The sequence below is a fragment of the Panicum virgatum genome, chromosome 2N (genome assembly GCF_016808335.1).
Source record: "Panicum virgatum strain AP13 chromosome 2N, P.virgatum_v5, whole genome shotgun sequence".
Taxonomy (NCBI): domain Eukaryota; kingdom Viridiplantae; phylum Streptophyta; class Magnoliopsida; order Poales; family Poaceae; genus Panicum; species Panicum virgatum.
Genome location: NC_053146.1, coordinates 34,509,305 through 34,530,568, shown reverse-complemented (window position 1 = coordinate 34,530,568; position 21,264 = coordinate 34,509,305). Strand labels below are relative to the sequence as shown.

The window sequence follows — 21,264 nt, the reverse complement described above, 5'->3', positions numbered from 1 at the left end:
TCTATATCCTGTGTTGACGTATCTGTATTTGTATGTGTTCATGTACTTTCTCCGGTATCCTTAACTAGAAATTCAAGTATGTTTGCTGAAGGAAAAAAAATCAAACACCAAAGCTGACCATTTCGTCTCCGTACAAGCACGCAAGGTGATGTATAGTTTCCAGCCCATTCCACCAGGACCGGGGACTTTCCATTTCATTTATTAATACTTAGTCTTAAAAAGAATTTGTGTGGGTAAAGCTTGGTGTTTAAAAACAGCTCTTTCTCAGACCTCGCACAGTGCGGGAAGCCTACGATACTGGATACGCCCTTTTTTAGTCTTAAAAAGAATGCAAATTTTGCTTAATGAGAAATCAAATAATTTTAAATTTGATTAAATTCATACAAAATAGTATTATTTATGTTATAAAATAAGTATCATTAGATTAATTATGTAATATATTTTATACTAAATATATTTCGAGATACAATATTAATAATTTTTAGTACAAATTTAGTTAAATTTAAAATTATTTAACTTTTTATGAAACGAGAGTTGCATTTTAAAGACGAACGAGACAAAAACCAAGCTGAAAATCCAGCATGCACCAAGCAGCAGCATCGATCGAGCAGCAGCGGCGGCGACAACGACCCTCCGCGCAGCACGAGGCAGCAAGCGTCGTAAGCCCAGGAATCCCGGGCCCACCGCGCACCCCCGTCGTCCCCCGCTTCCCCGCGCCACCCCCGATTCTTCTCCCCGGCGTTCTCTCCTCTAGATTCTAGAACCTCTTCCTCCGCCCCCAGCCCTTGACCGCACCGCGCCCGCGCGAGACCAGGGGGGTCCGGCGCCACCGCCGGGGGTTCAGGACGGCGATGGAGCTGGGCCTGAGCCTGGCCTCGGCCTCGCCGCCGGCGGGCGGGCTGGCGCCTCCGCCGCCCCTAGCGCCTCCAGGGAAGGAGCAGCAGGTGGCCGGCGTGGGGATCCTGCTGCAGATCTCCATGCTCGTGCTCTCCTTCGTGCTCGGGCACGTCCTGCGCCGCCACCGCTTCTACTACCTGCCCGAGGCCAGCGCCTCGCTCCTCATCGGTAAGTTGGCCTTGCGCACCAAACCCTAGCTCCCTGGCCGCACCGCCTGGATTTGGTTAGTGATGACTGATGACTCCTAATGGACTGGCACGGGGAATGGTTTTCGGGAAGTAAGAGGGTCGAATGGACCATTCCCAGAGCGACGATCACTTTTAAGCAGGGGTAAGGAATTTAGGGGCAGTAGAGGCTGAAATGTTTGTCCTAGTGTGTAGACAGTCGCACGTAATCGATTTGTTCTGGACGGTGATTTTAGATGCTAGTGGTCTTTGCTCCCAAGTTCATTAAGCATGCTTCATTTTGTTTCCTGCAGGATTAGAGTGTGTCTGATGATCGTTTCATCTGCACTTATGTTCCTTGATATGCAGATCAATTCATCAGTACTTGTTTGAGGAGCTTATAAGTCAGTCTCTTGTGTCCGGCACATAATTCCTAACGTTTCGGGGCAACATCTTAAGTCTCCTTTACAATCTAAAGTAGCTGCTTAATGTTAACACGAGATGCCATCGTTATGTCAATATTTATTTTGTAACTTCTCTGTGTTGCCAATTGCTTGGTCACCAAAAATCACTTAAAAATACTTTCTTGGTATTTGTTATGAGCTGACAAAATTCAGCACTCAGATTCATTATCAAATTGTGGATGATAGCAGTATGCAAATTACAAAAGAAACTTTGCTCAGCAGTAAAGTTATTCAATTGCACCACTTCGTGTGGTGATTTGCTTGCAAAAGCTTCTGTTTGTTCAATGAGAACCTCTGGAAAGTAGTCTTGTATAGAAAATGTGCTTATGTGAAGCCAACTACTCAAGTTAGCCAACCAGTAAAACAAAATGTATGGAGAATAAAGTGGGGTCTTCATTATTTTTTGTTCTTTTTGTGCCTTCTTAAATTGGTGGTTCCCTTTAGATTTGTTGCATTAATTTTTATTTTTTCATGCATAGCACAGGCATTCTAAATATGCAAGCATCATGTCTGTATTGCAGGTCTAGTTGTTGGTGGCCTTGCTAACATTTCAAATACAGAGACCAACACTAGGTTTGTATTTTTTTTGCAATTTGATGTACTATACGTCTTGAATATCTGTATGATCATGAGTAATTTAGATTTGCATATGATTTGAGCATTATCCATTGATTTTCTTGTTTACTTCAATTTACAGGACATGGTTCAACTTCCATGAAGAATTCTTCTTCCTGTTCTTATTACCTCCGATAATATTATATCCTTTTTTTGCAATTCTTTTCTCTTACCACTGTTGATTTTTTTATAAAAGAAAGGTCCACTACCTCTCCTAATTCTTATTCATAAGCATCCCTACTGGAGTATTTCCTTTTGAATATTAAATTTGTATTCCTTGACTTCAATATACTCAATCAGGATTCAGCTTATCTCCGGTAAGTACTTCACAATGGCTAGATTTTTCTTTATCTAAGCTACTTTTTAAGATCACTTCGCTGGTTTACAGAAACCATTCTTTGCAAACTTTGGGGCTATCGTAACTTTCGCCATTCTTGGGACGTTGATTGCTTCAGTTGTAACAGGGGTTCTTGTGTAAGCAATTAACAAACTCTGTTTGCTAGATTTGCTGAAATCTTATGTTTCCTGAGTCTATTCTTTATTATGCTGCAGCTATCTTGGCGGACTGACATTTCTAATGTATAAACTTCCACTGGTTGAGTGCCTTATGTTCGGTGCCCTTATATCTGCAACCGATCCTGTCACAGTGCTATCGATATTCCAGGTACCTTGTTTTGTGTTCATTTATCATTTTTGAAGTTTGAACTCATAGTTTGCTGTCATCATGTAAGCCATTTTATTGAAAATGATTTGGCCTTCTTTTGATTTTTTTTGTGGGACTAATGCAAATTTGGTGAGGATTTAACTAGTCAATAACTTAAGTTGTTCTGTTCCTTGAAGAAATTCCAATGTTTGCACTCCTCTCTGAAACATTACATGTTATCGTTTATTGGTACCTGTTAGTGATTTTTAAAGTACGCTCTTCACTCTAGCTATCATTAAAGATTATGCTGGGGTTATAAAGAGGTATTTCGTATTTATTTTGATCATCCCGACCTGGTAGCCATTATGAAGTGTAACTGGCCCAATTATGCAGCCCATTATTTTTTAGTCTAATATATGAATCTTTTTACTAGATATTTTCCTTGAAGTCTAGAACATTGCACCATGAAATTCGTAGAAAGTTCTGCTAACTGCTAAAATAAAATATTAGCTTATGCAATTGGATCTTAGATAGCAACCTAAGCTGCAGCGTAAAATAACCAAGAAATGACTTGGACTCTACACATCGTACCTGGGTGGTTAAACCTGGAAAGGAAAAGGCTCATATTCCCACTATTTGATAAAAAGCGCATCAAAATCTTAGTGACACTATTTTCTCTCACCGTTCTGACCATTTGCTGTAGTTGTAAATCTCAACATGAAAATCCATGATAATCAGTAGAAGCTGTTTCATCAGAATAGAAATCTTCTTTAGCTGTACAGTTATTGTAGATTTCATTTAGTATAGTGAAGTTCTGCTATGCCACCATTGCTACATATTCAATTAGCAGTGTCTTACCATCTTTCATTAACCAGAGTCTGTTGTTCCACTGGTACCCATGACACAAATTTAATGGAATATTTCTTGAAGGTGGCAAATGTCTGATGCTGAAGATTTTGTCCATAACTGACAATACAAAACTCTTGAATTTGTTTCTATGCAGGAACTGGGTTCTGATGTTAACTTGTATGCTTTGGTGTTTGGAGAATCTGTTTTGAATGATGCGGTCTGTTTTTTGCTTCTTTCCAGTGCACAAGAATAGTCAGTGCTTGTACTTGTGACTAACCTACCTGTCTCCCTCTTTGGAATGGACAGATGGCAATTTCTCTTTACAGGTTTGCTTCTGGCTATGATATGATTTGTTTTTTTTAAGCCATGTGTTTCTTGCTTATGTATGTGCTTCTCGTCAGGACAATGTCATCAGTCAGAAGTCATGCAGCAGTCGGCGAGAACTTTTTTATGATGATTCTCCAGTTCCTTGAAACCTTTGTTGGTTCAATGTCATCAGGTTGCACTTCTGCTCCAAATTCGGTTGCCACCTAAAGTTTATGAAATTGTGTCGTTAACAATTGTGTGCTATGAGTTTTGGCACTTCACAGCTGCAATATTTAGTTCTGGGAAATTTCTGTTTTTTACCATTTTTTTAACAATCTACGGCTTGATGTCATGCTGAAACTAAAAATAAGCAATTCATGGGACACAGATAGTCTAGGTGCAAATTTCATTTCAACTGAATCTGCTGCAGCATTTGTCTCATTGTTTGGTTCTTTCTGATTTAGTTTTTTCTCCATCATTATTCATTCATCGGATTATATACTCACTCCATATCTTGATTTGCAGGTGTAGGAGTTGGATTTATCTCTGCTCTTATATCCTTTTTCCTTTGTCTTAAATGCAAAATGTTGTTTCTACACATGAATGCGATAGCTATATACACATTTTACAATTTCTGTTGCTTCAGTGTAATGTGCTTTTTGCTTTTGCATCAGATGCGTTGTGGAGCACATTTGATTATCCAAGTATCTTGTCTTAGGCAACTTAGACAGCAATTTGTTCATCAGTTCATCACACTATATTCTTAGAGAGTGATATTTGTTCACCATGTTATATTCTTTCTTCTTATTGGCATACAATCTATTTTTTAAAGTAAGATGCCTTATTTTTCTTGGCGCCTAATACATTTGAGTAGTTAGTGAGTCAGTAGTGTTTGCTTCTAGAAAGGCTGATGTAAGATTGGATCATTTAGGCAATAACTTCTTTTTCTACTGCACATTTACTATATGATCTTAGGCTGATGTAAGATTGGATCATTTAGGCAATAACTTCTTTTTCTACTGCACATTTACTATATGATCTTGCGAGCCTTGACCACTTATTACCTTTTCAAATATGCTGGATTGGATGTTGACAAGTAAGCCACATCATACTGCCTATTTTCATGTTCCAGTTTTTTTTATTATTATTGGTACATGTTACTAATGCTTAATTTGCTGATTTGTTTACTGTTTCAGTCTGCAAAATTTGGAGTGCTGCCTTTTTGTTCTCTTTCCATATTTCTCGTAAGCAAACTTCTAAACTTCAATACCTTTCTTTCCTTCTGGAGATTTGTTTCAACGAAACTTTGCGAATTATTTGTAGGTATATGTTAGCCGAAGGACTTGGGTTGTCAGGGATTGTTTCTATATTATTCACGGGAATGGTAAGCGCTATGTAATTTATTGCATTATACCATTGATGTTTATCTTGTGGCTAAGCCTGACATAATTTCTTATCTATCGTCAGGTTATGAAGCATTACACATACTCCAATCTTTCAGACAATTCACAGCGCTTTGTTTCTGCCTTTTTCCACTTACTGTCATCTTTGGCTGAAACATTTGTGTAAGCATCAGAACTTGTAGTTGACTAATTTCCTAATTAGAAAATATAATCATACACTGTACCATATTGGCTGCTCCTGATTTTCTTTTAGGTTCATTTATATGGGCTTCGATATTGCCATGGAAGAGCATAGCTGGTCACATGTTGGCTTCATCTTCTTTTCAATTGTATCCTTAAAAGTCCTCTTTTTAACAAAAGAATAATACCAGTTGTGACCCTTAAATTATTTATTTTAACTTTGCTTCCTTGACTTACTCAAAAAAAGATATTTATAGTTGTTGCAAGGTACTGCTATGATCTCCCTTCACTTCACATGTCTGTATTTATTTCTCCCTAGTTTGTAACGATGCTTGTTTTGGGATATTTGATAATTTTATCATTTTGCAATACCAATACTGATATTTAGATGAGAGGCTCATGCTTTACTGTTGTGCATCTATGGCACTACTCTAGAAAAATAATATATTCTTAGTATTTAATCCATTCTGTACATGTTAAGCCTCCTGGGTTGTATAGCTGCTGCAGGCTTACTACTTTCATTTGTCGAGGAATTTATATCCAATATGTGGAGTAATATTTTTTTTATTTTCTTTTCGCAAGATAAACTAATGCATCTTTTTGATGTATAGGGCTGTAAATGTCTTTTCTTGTGCATACTTGGTTAACATGTCTAGGCCAGAACATCGCCGTATTCCTCTAAAGCATCAGAAAGCACTTTGGTTTAGCGGTTAGTGCCATTACAGTTATATAATTTTGTACATGTGACCGACACTTTTATGATGCTCACTGGTACTTTTGGACAAACAGGGCTTAGAGGGGCCATGGCTTTTGCACTTGCTCTCCAATCTGTGCATGAACTTCCTGAAGGACATGGAAAAACAATATTCACCACCACTACAGCCATTGTTGTGTTGACGGTACTTGCTTATTTTTGGCACTTGTTAGTTTTAACCAAAGCACACTTCAGACAAAGATATGGCACTTGCCAGTGTTCCTTAAGATAATGCCCTAGGCTTGTTGTTCCGTTACGGCTGTGCATTTGACCCGTAGCATTTACTGATGCCTATTGCAAAGCTAAGATATACATTTTTGCAAATTCATTTATTAAATGTCAGTAGCAAACTAGCAACTAATCAAACTGCCATGCACATTCCATCAAACAAACATATTTTCTTTGTAAAAGGTTGGAGTCATGGGCTTCCTGTAACATAACTACCACAATTTCTTCACAAGTATACTGAATTTCATTGACTGATTACGCCTAATCATGCAGGTACTTCTTATTGGAGGGTCGACGGGAACTATGCTTGAAGCTTTGGATGTTGTTGGAGATGAAAACCCATCAATAGAAGTAAGGCTTGCTTGAATGTGTTTTTTTTCTCTGAGAAAAAAAAAAGATGTGTGTGAGTTGTATGACTATGATCAGTATATACCATATAGTATTGGGAGTCTAATGAATTCATATTTAGTTATGGGCGCATAAACATTCAGTTTGACTCTAAAGTAGTTATTGCATTTTACTTTACAATTATGCATGGAAGAATCTTCTTGATACAAAATTGAGTGAATGGCACTCAACTTGGGTGCATCCTGCAAACTTGCGGGCAGTTTGCTTGAACACACTCTGACTATTGTATTTTTGATTTAGGAGACGGAATGACGGATAAAGAGATGGGTTTGTAGATATGATTAGCGAAAGTCTGATTGTTTATCTGTCGTCCTCGTTAACACTAGGTTCGGGCTGAGGAGACCCGGTGCTTAGTGAAAGTCTGGTTGTTTTTATCCACATGTGATTTCATGCATTTGTGTGCATTTTTGGTTGTTTTGCTCTATTATTGTCATGCTATTTCCTTGCTTTTAATATATCTGAAGTTACTTCATTTCTAAATTCCACCATTCTCAGACTTATGAAGACAACAATGGTTTCATGCCTCCAACTTATGAAGAAGGTACATCATCTGGGGGAGGATTGAGAATGAAACTCAAACAGTTTCACAAAAGGTAATTTGTTTTGTGTCTCCATTTGCTTACAAGTCATCATGCAAACAATTGCATAACCTTTTCTTTTTCTTTTGATGGTGCAGCACGACGTCATTCACTGCCCTTGACAAAAACTACCTGACTCCATTTTTCACCAGCCAGACTGACGATGACGACGACGATGACTTCAGTTAGTGACTTATTTTGCTTATCAAATGTAAAGTAAACGAGATCGAACCCAGGCTATATAAATCAATAATTTGTGTGCAACTTGTTACTTGTACGGCATTATCATCTTCGGAATCTGGTGTCTGCTACATCTTCTCAGTTTAGTTAGCATTTCATGATGTGCATTTATTCTATCAATAAACATTGATTCACCCATCTATTTCTTAGATTGTTTATTCATATCTGATTGATTTTGTTTCAGGTGGGCAACCCCAAAACCGGCGAGTAAGATTCTATGATCAATAACAGATTTTGGGCTTCCACCTATCAAGCTAAATACACGGAGCACAACTGATGGCATGATGGTGTTCAAGTATAGGAGCATCCTTACCTGAGTAGCATATGGCAGAAGATATCTGTATACCGTAGGTCAGAAATCATAAGGCTCAAATCAACTCTTATGGGGATGAGGATAGCCGGGCCGCATGTATATATGTCTCTAGGCCTCCTTGAGAACTTGGTGGAGCTCCAGATGAAATGCAGGGTTTTTCTGGAAATTTGTCTGGTTGTAGCCTTTACGTTATGTTAATTTTAATAACCCAGACATTATGATCGTAAAGTGGCAGATTGCAGCAGGCAGTCTCACTGGCTGAAGTACAGTGCCATTCATCCAACTGGACCATGTGGGAATAAAAAAAAACTCTTATAGTAAAAAATCACAAGGTGGTTCGTGGAATGCAATGAATGGTCTAGAATTGAGCTTCTAGTCAACTAAAGGTTGTTCTGGGAAGTTCTGCTCTACTTTGTAGGAGTTAGTTTAGTGGCACACTCACTTTCTAATGAGAATGGGGAACATAAACATGTTTATGAAACGGGGCTAGCCCCTTTATCTTAAACAGAACAGAAAATGGAACTGCCTAATGAAGACATGATATCCTGCCTAATGGAACAGAAAATGTTTATGAAACTGAAGTCTGAAGACCGAGATATCATGTTTTCTGCTATGAGCTCTGCTAGTTTAGTTTAGAGTCATCATTCCTAAAGAGAAGTGCGAATCTATATCTCGTTGTCTACGGCACGTTACCTTGCTTATATAAGGATTGAAAACCTCCCTCCATTTTCAGATGCTCTCAATCTCCTAAAACCTTAGTCACTACAGGATTCGTGATTTTTGCCTAGAGTTGCAAGCGAATGGCTGACTTGTTGATTAGTCATTTTATGCACTATGAGGCAGTCGGTCCTCAATTCTTGGTCCACAATTGCTCGTCGCTGATTCCAGCTTGCTATCGGCAATAGCCCTTGATATACTTAATTATCCTCGGCCATTATACAGGACCAGGTACTTTGTTGACCATGTAATATAATTCTTTGGAACTTTAGTTGATGAGTCTAGGACCCATGCGCCTGAACTCATGTGCTTGTGACTTTTTCTTCTCCCCTCTTAATGAAAAATGGCACGGTCGTAACAAAAAATTTCTAGTTGTGATTTGAGCAACTGCTCTGAACCTCCCTTGCACGGGATTATCCATCTGCCTTGTTAGCCTAGACCCAGCGCCTCCCTCCATTTTCCAGATGCTCTCCATCTCCTCCTACAGAATGGACATAAGCCAGAACAGAGGCTTTGCTTGTCGAGTTGCTAGCCATTCCAGGCTCCAGTCCCCTCCAACATATTGTAAGCTGCCAGACTCACCGGGCACAGTGCCCACCCTGTTTTTAAACGTCTGCAAAATGGGCTACCACATTTGTAACAAACACTTGCTTCCATGTTCATGTTCACCTAATGTATTTTGGCGGAGGGATCTTTTTGGCGACAACTTAGTGATGTGGAATAATCTCCTTTCACGTCTTACAACTGTCGTTTTAAGTTAGGAGGAGGATGAATTTATTTGGACATTAGATCAAAACGGTGAATTTTCAGTAAAATCACATTATCTTTGTCTGATTCATCAAAACGTCCCCAATACTAACAAGCGCCTTTGGAAATTAAAAAACCCTCTCAAGCTCAAATTTTTCCTTTGGTAGCTTCGGAAAGGTGTTATTCTAACAAAAGATAATTTGGCCAAAAGGAACTGGCAAGGTAACGAGCAGTTCTTCTTCTGTCATGAGAATAAAATGATACACCATCTGTTTTTTTATTGTCGATTCGCTCGCCTAGGTTGGGCTACAGCTTATGCAGCTTGGGGACTTCCTAGACCCCAAAGCGTGGATGATATGTTTGGACACTAGCTAGATGGAATTCAGTTGCACTTAAAAGCTTTGATCCTTTTGGGAGCATCAACTTTATGTTTATGTTGGTCTTTGCGGCTATTGACTCAAAAATCCGCCAGTCTGATCCTCGCGTTCCATGTACGCTAAGGCCGGGGAAATCTGATTCACTCCGTATTACCGAACCCAAATCGGCGCGTGTGGTGTGCGCTGTCGTGCCAGTCAATTTGACCTGCAATTGACAAGGAAGGTAAACGTTAAATTCCAAGGATCGGCTACCCGGTCGATATCAATGATGTCAGCAATCGACTATTGGAACAACCAATCTAGTGAAACAAGCCGTGTTTAAAGTAACACAGCTTGGGAACAACACCTAGATCCAGACCCAATCGGCTATGGTGTTGAATCACAATGAAAAGCCGATAAGAATATATCTAGACCGGATAACTTGTGGTAAAACTTAATACAAGCTAGATTAAATGGATTAACCTAACAAGATCTAAACAATTACTGATAACTTGTGATAAAAGCTAAAAACAAGCTAGACTAAGCGGATTAATCTAACAAGTTGATAACTTTGTTAAATAACTCGTGAATAAATTAAATCTAGGTAAAAGCGATGCAATATAAACCTAAGATCTAAAATACTTCCTCCGTATTGGTAAAGGAAGTCGTTTAGGACAGCGACACGGTCTCAAAAACACAACTTTGACCTCTTATTTTTTTAAAAATATTTATAGAAAAGTGATATATGTAAACTTTTATGAAAGTATTTTTCAAGATAAATCTATTCATATAATTTTCACATTTGTAAACTCAACAACTTAAAAGTTATTGATGATTTATATTCCCAATGTTTGACTCAAACCTTGTCCAAAACGACTTCTTTTACCAATACGGAGGGAGTATTTGATAACTTGAGCCCTACAGATTGAGGAAGAACGGATGGGCCGTCAAGCTTGCCTATCTACGCACCTCGACTAGGAACTTACCACCAAAACAGAGATCGAAACCGATGCAGCCGTGCTTACTGAGAAGAACTCGTAAAGGGAAAAAGCTACTTTAACTATATTTTTGGCAAAGTCGCCAACATGAAAAGTAGATGCAAATAATGTAAAGGGTTTTATTTGGCTATGGTTGATCGAGTTTACAAGACTCGTAGGTCTGTTATTTATACTCTAGCCTTAGACTCCTTATCCATCACGACAAATGTACAACTTGACTCTTAAAAAAAGAAATACCTAAATTAAAACCCTAAGAGAATTCGCGGACGTAGTCCACCAGCTCCATCTCATCTCCATCAGCTAGGAAGCCTTCTCGGCCCATAGGCCCAACATGCTTCTCGTTCCTCTCTGTTCCAGCACCGGCCTGCTTCCATCGGCTACACGCTTTGTACTTTCAGATTGACATGTTCTGAAAAATGGTGTCAACACATGTACCCAATTTTGAATTAAAAATATATTTTTGTTCCAAAATTCCTTTGAGCTTCCACGATTTTCCTTCCGTGTGGGCGCCAACAGCGCACCTATTGAGTTGGCAACTCGCATCCCATGCAGGCGGCGAGTCAAAATCCTTCTTTGCCTGTGGCTCTTCCTCTTCTCTGCCACTCGTTTGCAGCGTGGCGGTCCGACTTCTATCTTTTTACCCTTGATTTATCTTTCCATTAAACTTAAGGGCACAACGTTCCGCCTTTCCTCAGCTGATTCACCTTCCTACTTGGCCTCTATAAATAAAGGTCATTGGTACGGCGAATAGACCAAGGTTCATCGGCTGCCACATCTCCTCTTGTCCTCAAGAAAAAACCCCAATTTCCATCTTTACTAGCAATAGCCGGGTGCAACAAGCACGTAGGGGAAGGTCCCTCGAACCAAGCGCCAACCCCTCTTCATCGCATGGGTGAGGAATCTGCTGATCTTTCTTTCCAGTTCACCAAAGTTCTGATTTATATCTATCTTGTTCAAGGATGATGAAGCTTCTAATGCTCCTGCATTGAGTACCTCCCGCCCCGTTGGCGAGTTCTTCCTGTGATTCTACAGAGAGCAGCAGAGAGCTCATCCAGCGCCATCTCTTTGAGAAGGATGGAGTTTGTGAACTCTACTCGAGGCAACCCGGAGAATGGGCATCTCGAGCTTGCCTAGACACAGTCTGGGTGTCACCATCGGTTGCTGAAGGCAACACTTCCGTTGTTCCAGCCTAGTCAGCCAATGCCGACATTAGGTTAGCAGGTAAATCCTTTAATTGACAACTCATTTTCCAGCATTCTTCATCTGATGCATCTACTTCCTGTCTTTACCAGCTCTGGAGTCTTAGATCCAGATCCTTCACCAAGGGCAGCCACCGCTGCTACTGCGGTGAATGCCAGGGGTGACACCATCAACGATCTCCTGCGGGACATCCCCAACCACGCCCAAGAGAACGCCAGACATGGTGCTCGTCAAGGAACAAGAGCCGCCCTGGCTGTGTTGCAGACCGAACTTGGGCACAACACTCGGGATCTGCACCCCGTTTGCCCTTAGGGCAACATGAAAAAAGAAAGAAGAGCTTGACGAAGTTGCCGGTGTCGTTGCCCTTGAAACTGGCAAGCTACACCAACACAAGAAACCCCTAGGAATGAACGAGAACCAACGCAGAAGCAAACACCGAAAAGCAGCGCAAGATCCAGCAAGGTATATATCACCGGTTGATCCGACGCTCACAGAATTGAGTGCGTCGGTTAAACCGATGATACAGAGCCTGCAGCACGATAACACTAACACCGGTTGATCCGACGTAGATCTCACCAAAGCATCGGTTTAACCGGTGGTGCTACTCCTGATGAACCGACAAAATCGAATTAAATCACCGGTGTAGTTGTCCAGAGAGACCACAAAACGCACCACGACAAACACCGGTTTAACCGACGATAAGAAAAGTCTATGCATCGGTTGAACGAGCAAAAACAGCACACTCACAAGTAACACTGGTTGATCCGATGCTCGTAAAGACTAAAGCACCGGTGCATTCAACAGAAATGCCAAAAATCTTAACTCAGAACAACCCATCCACCGGTTGATCTGACGCTGATAATCTCGACAGCGCCGGTTTATCCGGTGTTAAGAAAAAGCTCTGTTTTGAGTCCAGAACGGAATTTTCAGCCCGCGGCTGGGGAAAAGCTTAATGATCGAACTATCAAATCAAGTCTAAATCTCACCAAACTTTGCAGGCATGATCACAAAGACCTTGTGAACATACCTACCAAAGGAATCGACGATTCACTCCACGGTTTGAGAGGAATCGACGAAAACTCGAGCAAGAACAGGGTTTTCTCAAAGCGTGAAACGCTCAAGAACTTCGATCCTAAGGAGCTCGTGAATCCTAGGAGTTTTGCACTCTGCAAGAGGGCATCAATTCACCACAAAGAGCTCTAAGAACCACCACGATCTCGCGCAACCAAAGAATCAATCGCGGAATTGAATTTCAACCCAAACACGAGAACACAGAGTATTGAATTCATACGAAATTGAAACACCCATAGGGCACAAGGAGGATAGGGCCTCCTTTCCCAATCGAATTCAAAACATGGTCTCAAGAATCCATCTCCAAAATCTCACCCTAGAGGAGGAAGGGAGAAGAACAGAGAGAGAAGGAGAGAGGCGACGGGAGCAGGTGGAAAAAGGGTTGTGCACCTCCCGCAGAGGGAGAGCCCCTGTCTCTGCTTGTCTTTTTATCCACACCGTGTGCTGTTGCCCTGCCTCTCTTTCTTCTCCTCCAAGTCTCCCTCTAAAGACTAAAATACCCCTAAGTGCTGGAATTAAACTAGAAGGCCCGTAGGGGCAAAAACGGAAAAGATACATTGAAGATCATCCAACGGCCGCGACGACTTGAAGATATTTGCTTCGACCCGACACAATCGTCCTGATGTTGCCACGCGTCCTTCTGGAATCTTCATGGGGGTAGTTTTGGGAAAACTGCCGAAACCGAGTTCGGGGGCGGTTTTGGAGGAACCGCCAAACCTTCCCGCGTGATGTTTCTGGCACACCCGCCATGCCCGATGTCGCCACGTGTCCAACCTCCCGCCGGAACCCTAGCGCCTTCGTTATCCAGACGCCATCGCCATCTCTCTCCGACTTGGCCGACGTCGTCGCATCCCAGCCGTTGGTTTTTCCCGAGCCACCAACAAACTCCACGCCGTCCCGCCTTGGCGCCAGGAGTGGATCGCAACACGGCCCTGCTGTGGCCCAAGCATCTGGGCCGCCCTTCTCCACCGCACGGTCGTCCGGTCGGGCCTGCAATGCCACCGTAAGGTCTCCCGCCTCCGCATGGTCGTCAAGCTCCCTGCCACCGCAACGCCGCCGCATGGTGCATTGGCACGCGCCTCGCTCTTGTCCAAACCATCTCGCTGCCACCGCGCCATCCGTGTACCTGCACACCACAGACCAAGAACTAGCGCAATCTCCACAGAGTCGCGACTACACACAGTTAGTCCACTCCACGTGTTGGCAATCACTCATCACACCAAGGAGCAGGCCTCCACTGCCTCTCAATCTCCCCCTTGATGAGTGCATTGTCAACACCACACCCCACACGGGCACTAGTGAAAGAAAAAGATAACCGAAAAAGAAATAGAAAACATGGAGAGCTAACTCAAGTGATCAACAGCGATTGAAAGCCAGAAAAGATCACTTGAAGATAGCAAAGCCAAAAGAGTCAGCCCCCAAGACAAGGGCAACGGCTCAACGCACTGACTCCAAAACATGCTTGACCCCTCACGAAAGAGGCAAGGCTCAACACAGCCAGCAAAGAGCATGACAAAGCTCAAAACTCCCCCTGAAATGCAGCTCCCCCTCACTATGCAACTCTCCCCCGATGTGTTCACACTCAGGGACTGAATCTCTCCCCCTGAGACCAAACAACAATCTCTCCCCCTTGTTGACAAGGCACACACCAAGATACTTCCCCCTGTCTAGATGCTCCCCCTGGAAATATGCCATGAAGTGCAAGCATGCGTGCCTAAAGAGCTTCCAAGTACAGAACAAGAGCATTTGCAAGGGTCGAAACAGCACAGCATATGAGGGTGCATATACAAAGACAATGCATGGAGAAGCTCATAAGAATATATCTATACAGATCATGAGCAAGCATTTGTCATTTGTAAAAGAAAAAGTATCACCATAAAGGACCTAGCATACTAGAAGGTAAACAAGTATGCAACTGCCACTCAAGCAACTGAAGACTTGTCAAGATTAAAGTTTGATACCCATTGAAAACCCTTAATTTCTCAACAAGAAGAAGTGGTGCCAGGGGTTGAAAACTTGCAAGTGCTTAACTTAGCGAATGTGCCAAGCCTAGGTCAAGGACCATCAGAAGCTTAAGACAACACTCTCAGTCATCCACAGCCTTGTCCAAGTTCTCCAGAGGAGCAGTCTCGGAACAGGATCAGTGGTGCAAGCAATCCCACCTGGATCTTTTCACACAAAGCAAACCATGATATACCAAATGTTGGATTTTTGAAAATGAACACCAATTATAACACACCAACTGTTTGAATTTGCAAAGCAACCATGAAGCAAAAGAGGACATCTTGTTGCATATGAGAGCAAAGGACCTAGCCATTAAGCATGAACAAGATAGCATAAGCATACAAACCTACACATGCTAGTAGCAGATCCTGAAGGTGACCATGTTTTATGATTTTCAAAGAATAAAACAGCTAAGCTCACAGCCAATATACAACATATTCAAAGGAGCTAGCTACACATAGTCAAAGCATATATACAACTCATAGCATAGCACACGGCACAAGCAAATGCAGATATCATACATGAGAAGCTGGTGCAAGTGTAATGCCTATGAGCAAATGCTATGCAAAAGTGGTATGTACACAAAATGCAAGAAAAAGCAAAGAATAAAGGAAAATCAATCCTAAACTACAAAAACAACTACCCAACTCAAAATGGGTAGCACACACCAAGCTCTCCCCGCAAGCGAGCATAGGTGGCTTGTTCTAGGGGCTTGGTCAGGATGTCGGCTACTTGATTATCAGTGGATACATGGGTCAGCTCAACATCACCCTTCTCATAATGATCTCTCAGGAAGTTGAACCTCACGTCTATATGCTTGGAGCAAGAGTGTAGGATGGGGTTCTTTTCTAAGCTTATGGCTGAGGTGCTGTCAATGAAAATAGGAACTCTTCCATAGGTTAGGCTATAATCGCTGAGAGTGTGTCTCATCCAAAGGATCTGGGAGCAGCAACTAGCAGCAGCTATGTATTCGGCTTCTGTGGTGGAAAGAGCTACACTAGTTTGCTTGCGGGCAGACCAAGACACAAGAGAAGTTCTAAGAAATTAGCAGGTGCCTGAAGTCGACTTGCGATCAATCTGACACCCACCATGATCAGCATCAGAAAAGCCAACCAACGCAAGAGAAGAGGAAGAAGAGTACCAAAGGCCAAACTCAGGAGTGTATCGAAGGTACCTGAAAATCTTCTTCACAACGTTCCTGTGAGAAGTGTGCGGAAAAGTCTGAAACCTCGCGCAAAGACAGACCGCGAACTGGATGTCGGGTCTGGTGGCCATCAAGAACAGGAGCAAGCCGACCATGCTCCTATACTCCTTCTGGTCCACAGCAACACCTTCAGTGTCCTCATCCAGTGCTGTAGAAGTGCCCATAGGAGTCGGCATGGGACTGAGGTCCCCGAAGTCGAACTTCTTGAGCATATCCTTGGTGTACTTGGCCTTGTGGACGAAGGTGCCATCTCGGGTTTGTTTGATGTGCAACCCGAGGAAGAACTGAAGCTCACCCATCATAGACATCTCAAACTCCCTGCTCATATCATCAGAAAAACTAGAAACAAGAGAGTGAGAGGGGCCACCAAAGATAATATCATCCACGTAAATCTGAACCAACAAAAAATCAGTGCCACACCTGAGGAGAAACAATGTCTTATCTACCGATCCCATGACAAACCCCTGCTTAAGCAAAAAGGCTCTCAACCTCGCATACCAGGCTCTAGGGGCTTGTTTCAGACCATACAAAGCCTTCTGAAGCTTGAAGACTCGGTCTGGAAACTTGGGACTCTCAAAGCCAGGAGGCTGCTTCACATAGACCTCCTCCTCTATGAACCCGTTCAAAAAGGCACTCTTCACATCCATCTGATACAGCTTGAACCCCTTCGAAGCTGCAAAGGCTAAAAGATCCGGATGGCCTCTAAACAAGCTACAGGAGCAAAGGTCTCCTCATAATCTATTCCCTCCTACTGGCTGTAACCCTGAGCTACTAACCTAGCCTTGTTCCTCACAACCATCCCATCCTCACCCTGTTTGTTCTTGAAAACCCATTTGGTACCTATAGGGTGGCAATCTGGTGGCGGCTCTACTAGGACCCAGACTTGGTTTCCCTCAAAGTTTTCTAACTCCTCATGCATGGCATTGACCCAGTTAGAATCAGATAAAGCGTGTCCAACATCTTTGGGCTCAAAGGTGGCTACAAACGCAGAGTGAGCACAGAAGGCAATAGAGGTAACCTTCGACCGCGTCTGAACTCATTGGTGAAGGTCCCCGAGTATCCTCTCTGGAGGATGATCCCGCAGGGCTCGGTGGTGTACTCGCTGAGGTGAAGTCACCTCGCCACCGCCCTCAGCATGGGTCCTGGAGGTAGAACCTTGAGCTGGATGTGGATCAGCCGTAGTCGAAGCTATGGGGAGCGGGCCGCCGTCGTCGTCAGAACTCGAGTCCCCAGGAAGTGGGCCTGCAGCCAGCGCAGGGACACCACCATCACCCTCAAAGTCCTCAGGCTCATCCTCACCCTCGAAGATGTCCTGGCCAAACTCATCGTCACCTGCACACTCCACAGAAGCAGATGAAGAAGGAGTGGACTCGTCGAAGGTTACATTACAAGTTTCGACGATCCGGTTAGTCTCAAGAATAAGAACACGATAGCCTCTAGATTGAAGAGCATAGCCAAGAAGAATGCCATCTGAGCTCCTAGACTCGAACTTATCAAGATTTCCCTCCTTCAGAACAAAGCATCTGCAACCAAAAGCATGCAGATGGGACACCTTGGGCTGCCGACCAAACCGCAACTCATACGAAGTCTTCTTCATGAATGAGCGAAGGAAGATGCGGTTGGCAACATAACATGCGGTGTTGATCGCCTCGGCCCTAAAACGCCTAGGAGTCCTATGCTCATCGAGCATCGTCCTGGCCATTTCCACAAGAGTCCGATTTTTGCGTTCAACAATGACATTCTGTGGAGGAACATAAGGAGAGGAGTACTGGTGATCAAGACCAAAGCTACGACAAAAGTCATCAAAGGGAGCATTCTTCAATTCAGAGCCATTGTCACAGCGAATAGCTCTCATGGCATGTGGAAGCTCGTTCTGTAAACTCAAGGCAAGGTCTCGGAAGTACTGAAAGGCCTCATCCTTAGTCTCCAAGAAAAAAACCCAAGAGTACCGAGAGAAGTCGTCCACGATCACAAGGATGTACCACTTCCCACCAACAGAGCGCACACGTGCAGGACCAATAGTGTCCATATGAAGAAGCTCACCAGGGTGCGATGTCATCACCTGATTCACAGGTGGGTGCGGAAGGGAAACCATCTTCCTGTGACGACATGGGTGACAAACAAGGTCCTTGTCCAACTTGAGCTTGGGAAATCCTCGGATCAAATCAAGTGAGCTGAGCCTTACTAGTAGATCAAAGCTCAAGTGACCAAGTCTCCTATGCCACTTCCAAAGCTCAGAGGACTGACCAGTCACCAGACAGTGAGAGGTGCTAGAAGAAGATCCAGAGAAGTCAATGCGAAACACACGACCAAGAGGAACATTGCTGCAAACAAAATCCCCTCTGGAATCAAGAACATGCGAGCAACCTCTCTTGAAGCTTACCTCATACCCATCATCAAGAAGTTGTGAAACAGAAAGCAGATTAAAACCAAGTTTATCAACAAGTGCAACCTCTCTCAGGGTGAAGTCATCAGAAATCCGAATAGCGCCAACTCCACATACCTTTCCTCTGCTGTTATCCCTGAAGACGATGTACTCTTTGTCCTTCGTCGGGGTGAGGCTGGAGAACCATTTGTGACTCCCGGTCATGTGGCGCGAACAACCGGAGTCCATGAGCCATATGTTCTCCAGGCCTCGAGTGTCCTGCTCAGTAAGAAGAAAACGAGCGGGCAAATGGCCCGACACTGGGGTTAGCACAGAAAGAAGCAAACCAGTGTCATGCCATCTGCTCGAAAGCAGGGTAAGTATCCTCAAACGAAAACTGTGGCTGGCGACCACCACGCTGAGGAAAACGTGGTGCGCCTCCGCCACCAAAGACTCGGCCACGCTGACCACAACTGAAAGCACGGTGTGGGATGGGGCCGGTGAAACCACCACCAGGAGCGCGATATCCACCACCGCCTCCCCCTCCTCCACCTACACGACGTGGCCTGGCATCCCGCCTCTGCCCACGTTGAGCTGGAGCGTGTCCTCCTGTAGGCTGGTGGAACATCTCCAGAGTGCGCCTCTCAGGCTGCCTGCGCTCAAACCTCAACCTCCGAAAGCAAAACTCTGCCAAGTGATCACCCCTCTCGCACCACTCACACTGGTAAGGCTCTCTCTTGTGTGTAGGCTGTGGTGTAGGAGCTGGGGCTCTCTAAGGTACTCTGGGGGCTGAGTCCTCACCTTGGGCTTAGGAATAGGCTTACCACTAGGAGGGAGTGTATCCAGTCGGTTCTTGAGGTGGTTAGGCTTGGGAACCCACACTGGATTCTTAGGTGGAGCTTTAGGTGGCTCAGAGAGAATTCCATCCTTAACTGGTGCTGGCTTAGGAACTGGTGGAGCTGTGGAAGAGGAAAGTGCACTCACACTCGGCTCAAGCATCTCACCAATCTTGCCATAGGGTTGGACAAAGTCAGCAGGAGTAAAAGCAAAACCAACCCCAACACCATCAGGACGCTTAAACTGCTGAACCATCATGCCCAACTGAGGCTCGCGGGCGGACACCCAACTGAGAATCTCTCGAAGGTGGGAGTTCTCCTCCTCCATCCGGGTCTTGTCCTTCTGTGCCTCCTCAATCTCAGAGATCAAGCTTGGGCACACAGTACAATCAGCAGAGCAAGAGCTAGTTAGTGTGGATTTCTCCAACTTCCTCAAAGCAGCATTCTTCTCCTTAAGCTCTTCTCTAAGTGCTGGGCATTCCTTACAAGTACCCAAGAGGGTAGGCCGGGACTTGAGCTCGTCCAAGGTCTTCTTGCCCTCCTCGAGCTTGAGCAAGTTATCATCATACTTACTCTTGAGCTCGGAAAGGTCCGACATCAAACCGATGCACTGACTGCACTCATCCTCCTCCTCACAATCCTCCACAATAGGGGCAGACTGAGCAATCTCTAAAGCTAGTTTAACTTCCTTCAGCTCCTATCTCAAAGCCCTAAACTGCTTCTTAGCATCCTTAATGATCAAGTCCTGATTATCTAGAGCAGTGTAAAGATCCTCCAACTCCTCAGGAGTGGGGTGCTCAGGACGTACCTCAGAGCTTGGCTCTGGCTGAAGTACTGGCTCTGCCATGGTGGAAGGAGTCCCGTCGGCGTCAGAGTCGATGGCCATGGTGCAGAAGCCGGCCGCCTTCCCAGCATGGAGGCAAAGGCCGGTGAAGCCCTCCGTGACCTTCTTGGTGCTCCGCTTCTTCTCGCCACGGTGGTGTGAGTCGGAGTCACTGGAGCTGGATGAAGACGATGACGTCGAGCACTGGCTGGTGGAGGAATGATCCTCGCTCTGGGCGACGAACGCCTGCTTGCTCTTGTACTTGCCGACGTTCTTTTTTCGCTCGTGGTGCCACTTGGAGCGTCCGCCATTCTTCTTGTGGGAGTGCCCACTCTTGTGCTTGTGGCAGTGCTCGCGGTACTCTTCGTGCCTGGAGCGGTCGTCCTCCTCCCTGGAACTCTTCTTCTTGGGACACTCGGCGGCGAAGTGGCCGGTCTTGCCGCAGTTGAAGCAGGTCTTCGCTCGTGCTTGTCTGTTGTTGAAGGCTCGCTGGAACTTGTGGATGATCAGTGCAAGCTCCTCGTTTCCCAGCACCTCCAACTGCTCATCTGTCACAGACACAAGAGAAGACATGCAAAAACCTCCAAGAGAAGGGTCAGAGTTAGCTCCAGAGTTGCCTACCAGGGCCATCGACTTGGAGGCGGAGGCATCAGCATGATTGCCTTCCATCTTAGCTCGAGAGAGCTTCTCCACCTCCGAAGCCTTGAGCTTGCTAAAAAGCTCTTCCACGGTGAGGGTCTCATAGCCAGCAGACTCTATGATAGTCTGGACCTTCACCTCCCAGACCTTGCGATCAAGAGCATAGAGAAGCTTCATAGCCTTCTCATGATCGGAGTAGGTTTGGGTGCCCTATGGCTGGTTCGCACGCACCTTGTTCACAATCGATTGGAAATGACTGAAC

At 44.2% G+C, this 21,264-nt stretch overlaps 1 protein-coding gene across 3 annotated transcripts; it reads left to right on the top strand.

Annotated features, from left to right (window-relative positions):
- The first annotated feature begins 611 nt into the window (after window positions 1-611).
- LOC120660245 (sodium/hydrogen exchanger 6-like) lies at window positions 612-8,325 on the top strand. 3 transcript variants are annotated; one of them, XR_005669454.1, is made up of 22 exons: window positions 612-1,065; window positions 2,047-2,098; window positions 2,223-2,282; window positions 2,433-2,457; window positions 2,529-2,614; window positions 2,693-2,804; window positions 3,787-3,849; window positions 3,939-3,958; window positions 4,034-4,131; window positions 4,464-4,492; window positions 5,003-5,034; window positions 5,135-5,182; window positions 5,262-5,322; window positions 5,406-5,503; window positions 5,595-5,670; window positions 5,769-5,788; window positions 6,133-6,230; window positions 6,311-6,420; window positions 6,777-6,854; window positions 7,407-7,504; window positions 7,588-7,810; window positions 7,914-8,325. XR_005669454.1 is itself a non-coding variant. In XM_039938671.1 (22 exons), the coding sequence occupies exons 1-21, from the start codon at window positions 852-854 to the stop codon at window positions 7,676-7,678; spliced, it is 1,569 nt and encodes a 522-aa protein (XP_039794605.1). In that variant the 5' UTR covers window positions 612-851; the 3' UTR covers window positions 7,679-7,700; window positions 7,914-8,325. The 3 variants fall into 3 exon arrangements, 2 of the variants coding, with proteins under 2 accessions (XP_039794605.1, XP_039794604.1); XM_039938671.1 differs by having other exon boundaries at window positions 7,588-7,700; XM_039938670.1 differs by having other exon boundaries at window positions 613-1,065; window positions 7,588-7,673.
- The last annotated feature ends 12,939 nt before the right edge of the window (window positions 8,326-21,264 follow it).

What these genes read in the sequence shown, in the direction of transcription:
- LOC120660245 (XM_039938670.1), top strand. Translation starts at nt 852, where the DNA reads ATGGAGCTGGGCCTGAGCCTGGCCTCGGCCTCGCCGCCGGCGGGCGGG. An exon ending in CAGCGCCTCGCTCCTCATCG is followed by an intron (nt 1,066 to 2,046) that starts GTAAGTTGGCCT and finishes TCTGTATTGCAG; the next exon opens with GTCTAGTTGTTGGTGGCCTT. An exon ending in CAGTGCTATCGATATTCCAG is followed by an intron (nt 2,805 to 3,786) that starts GTACCTTGTTTT and finishes GTTTCTATGCAG; the next exon opens with GAACTGGGTTCTGATGTTAA.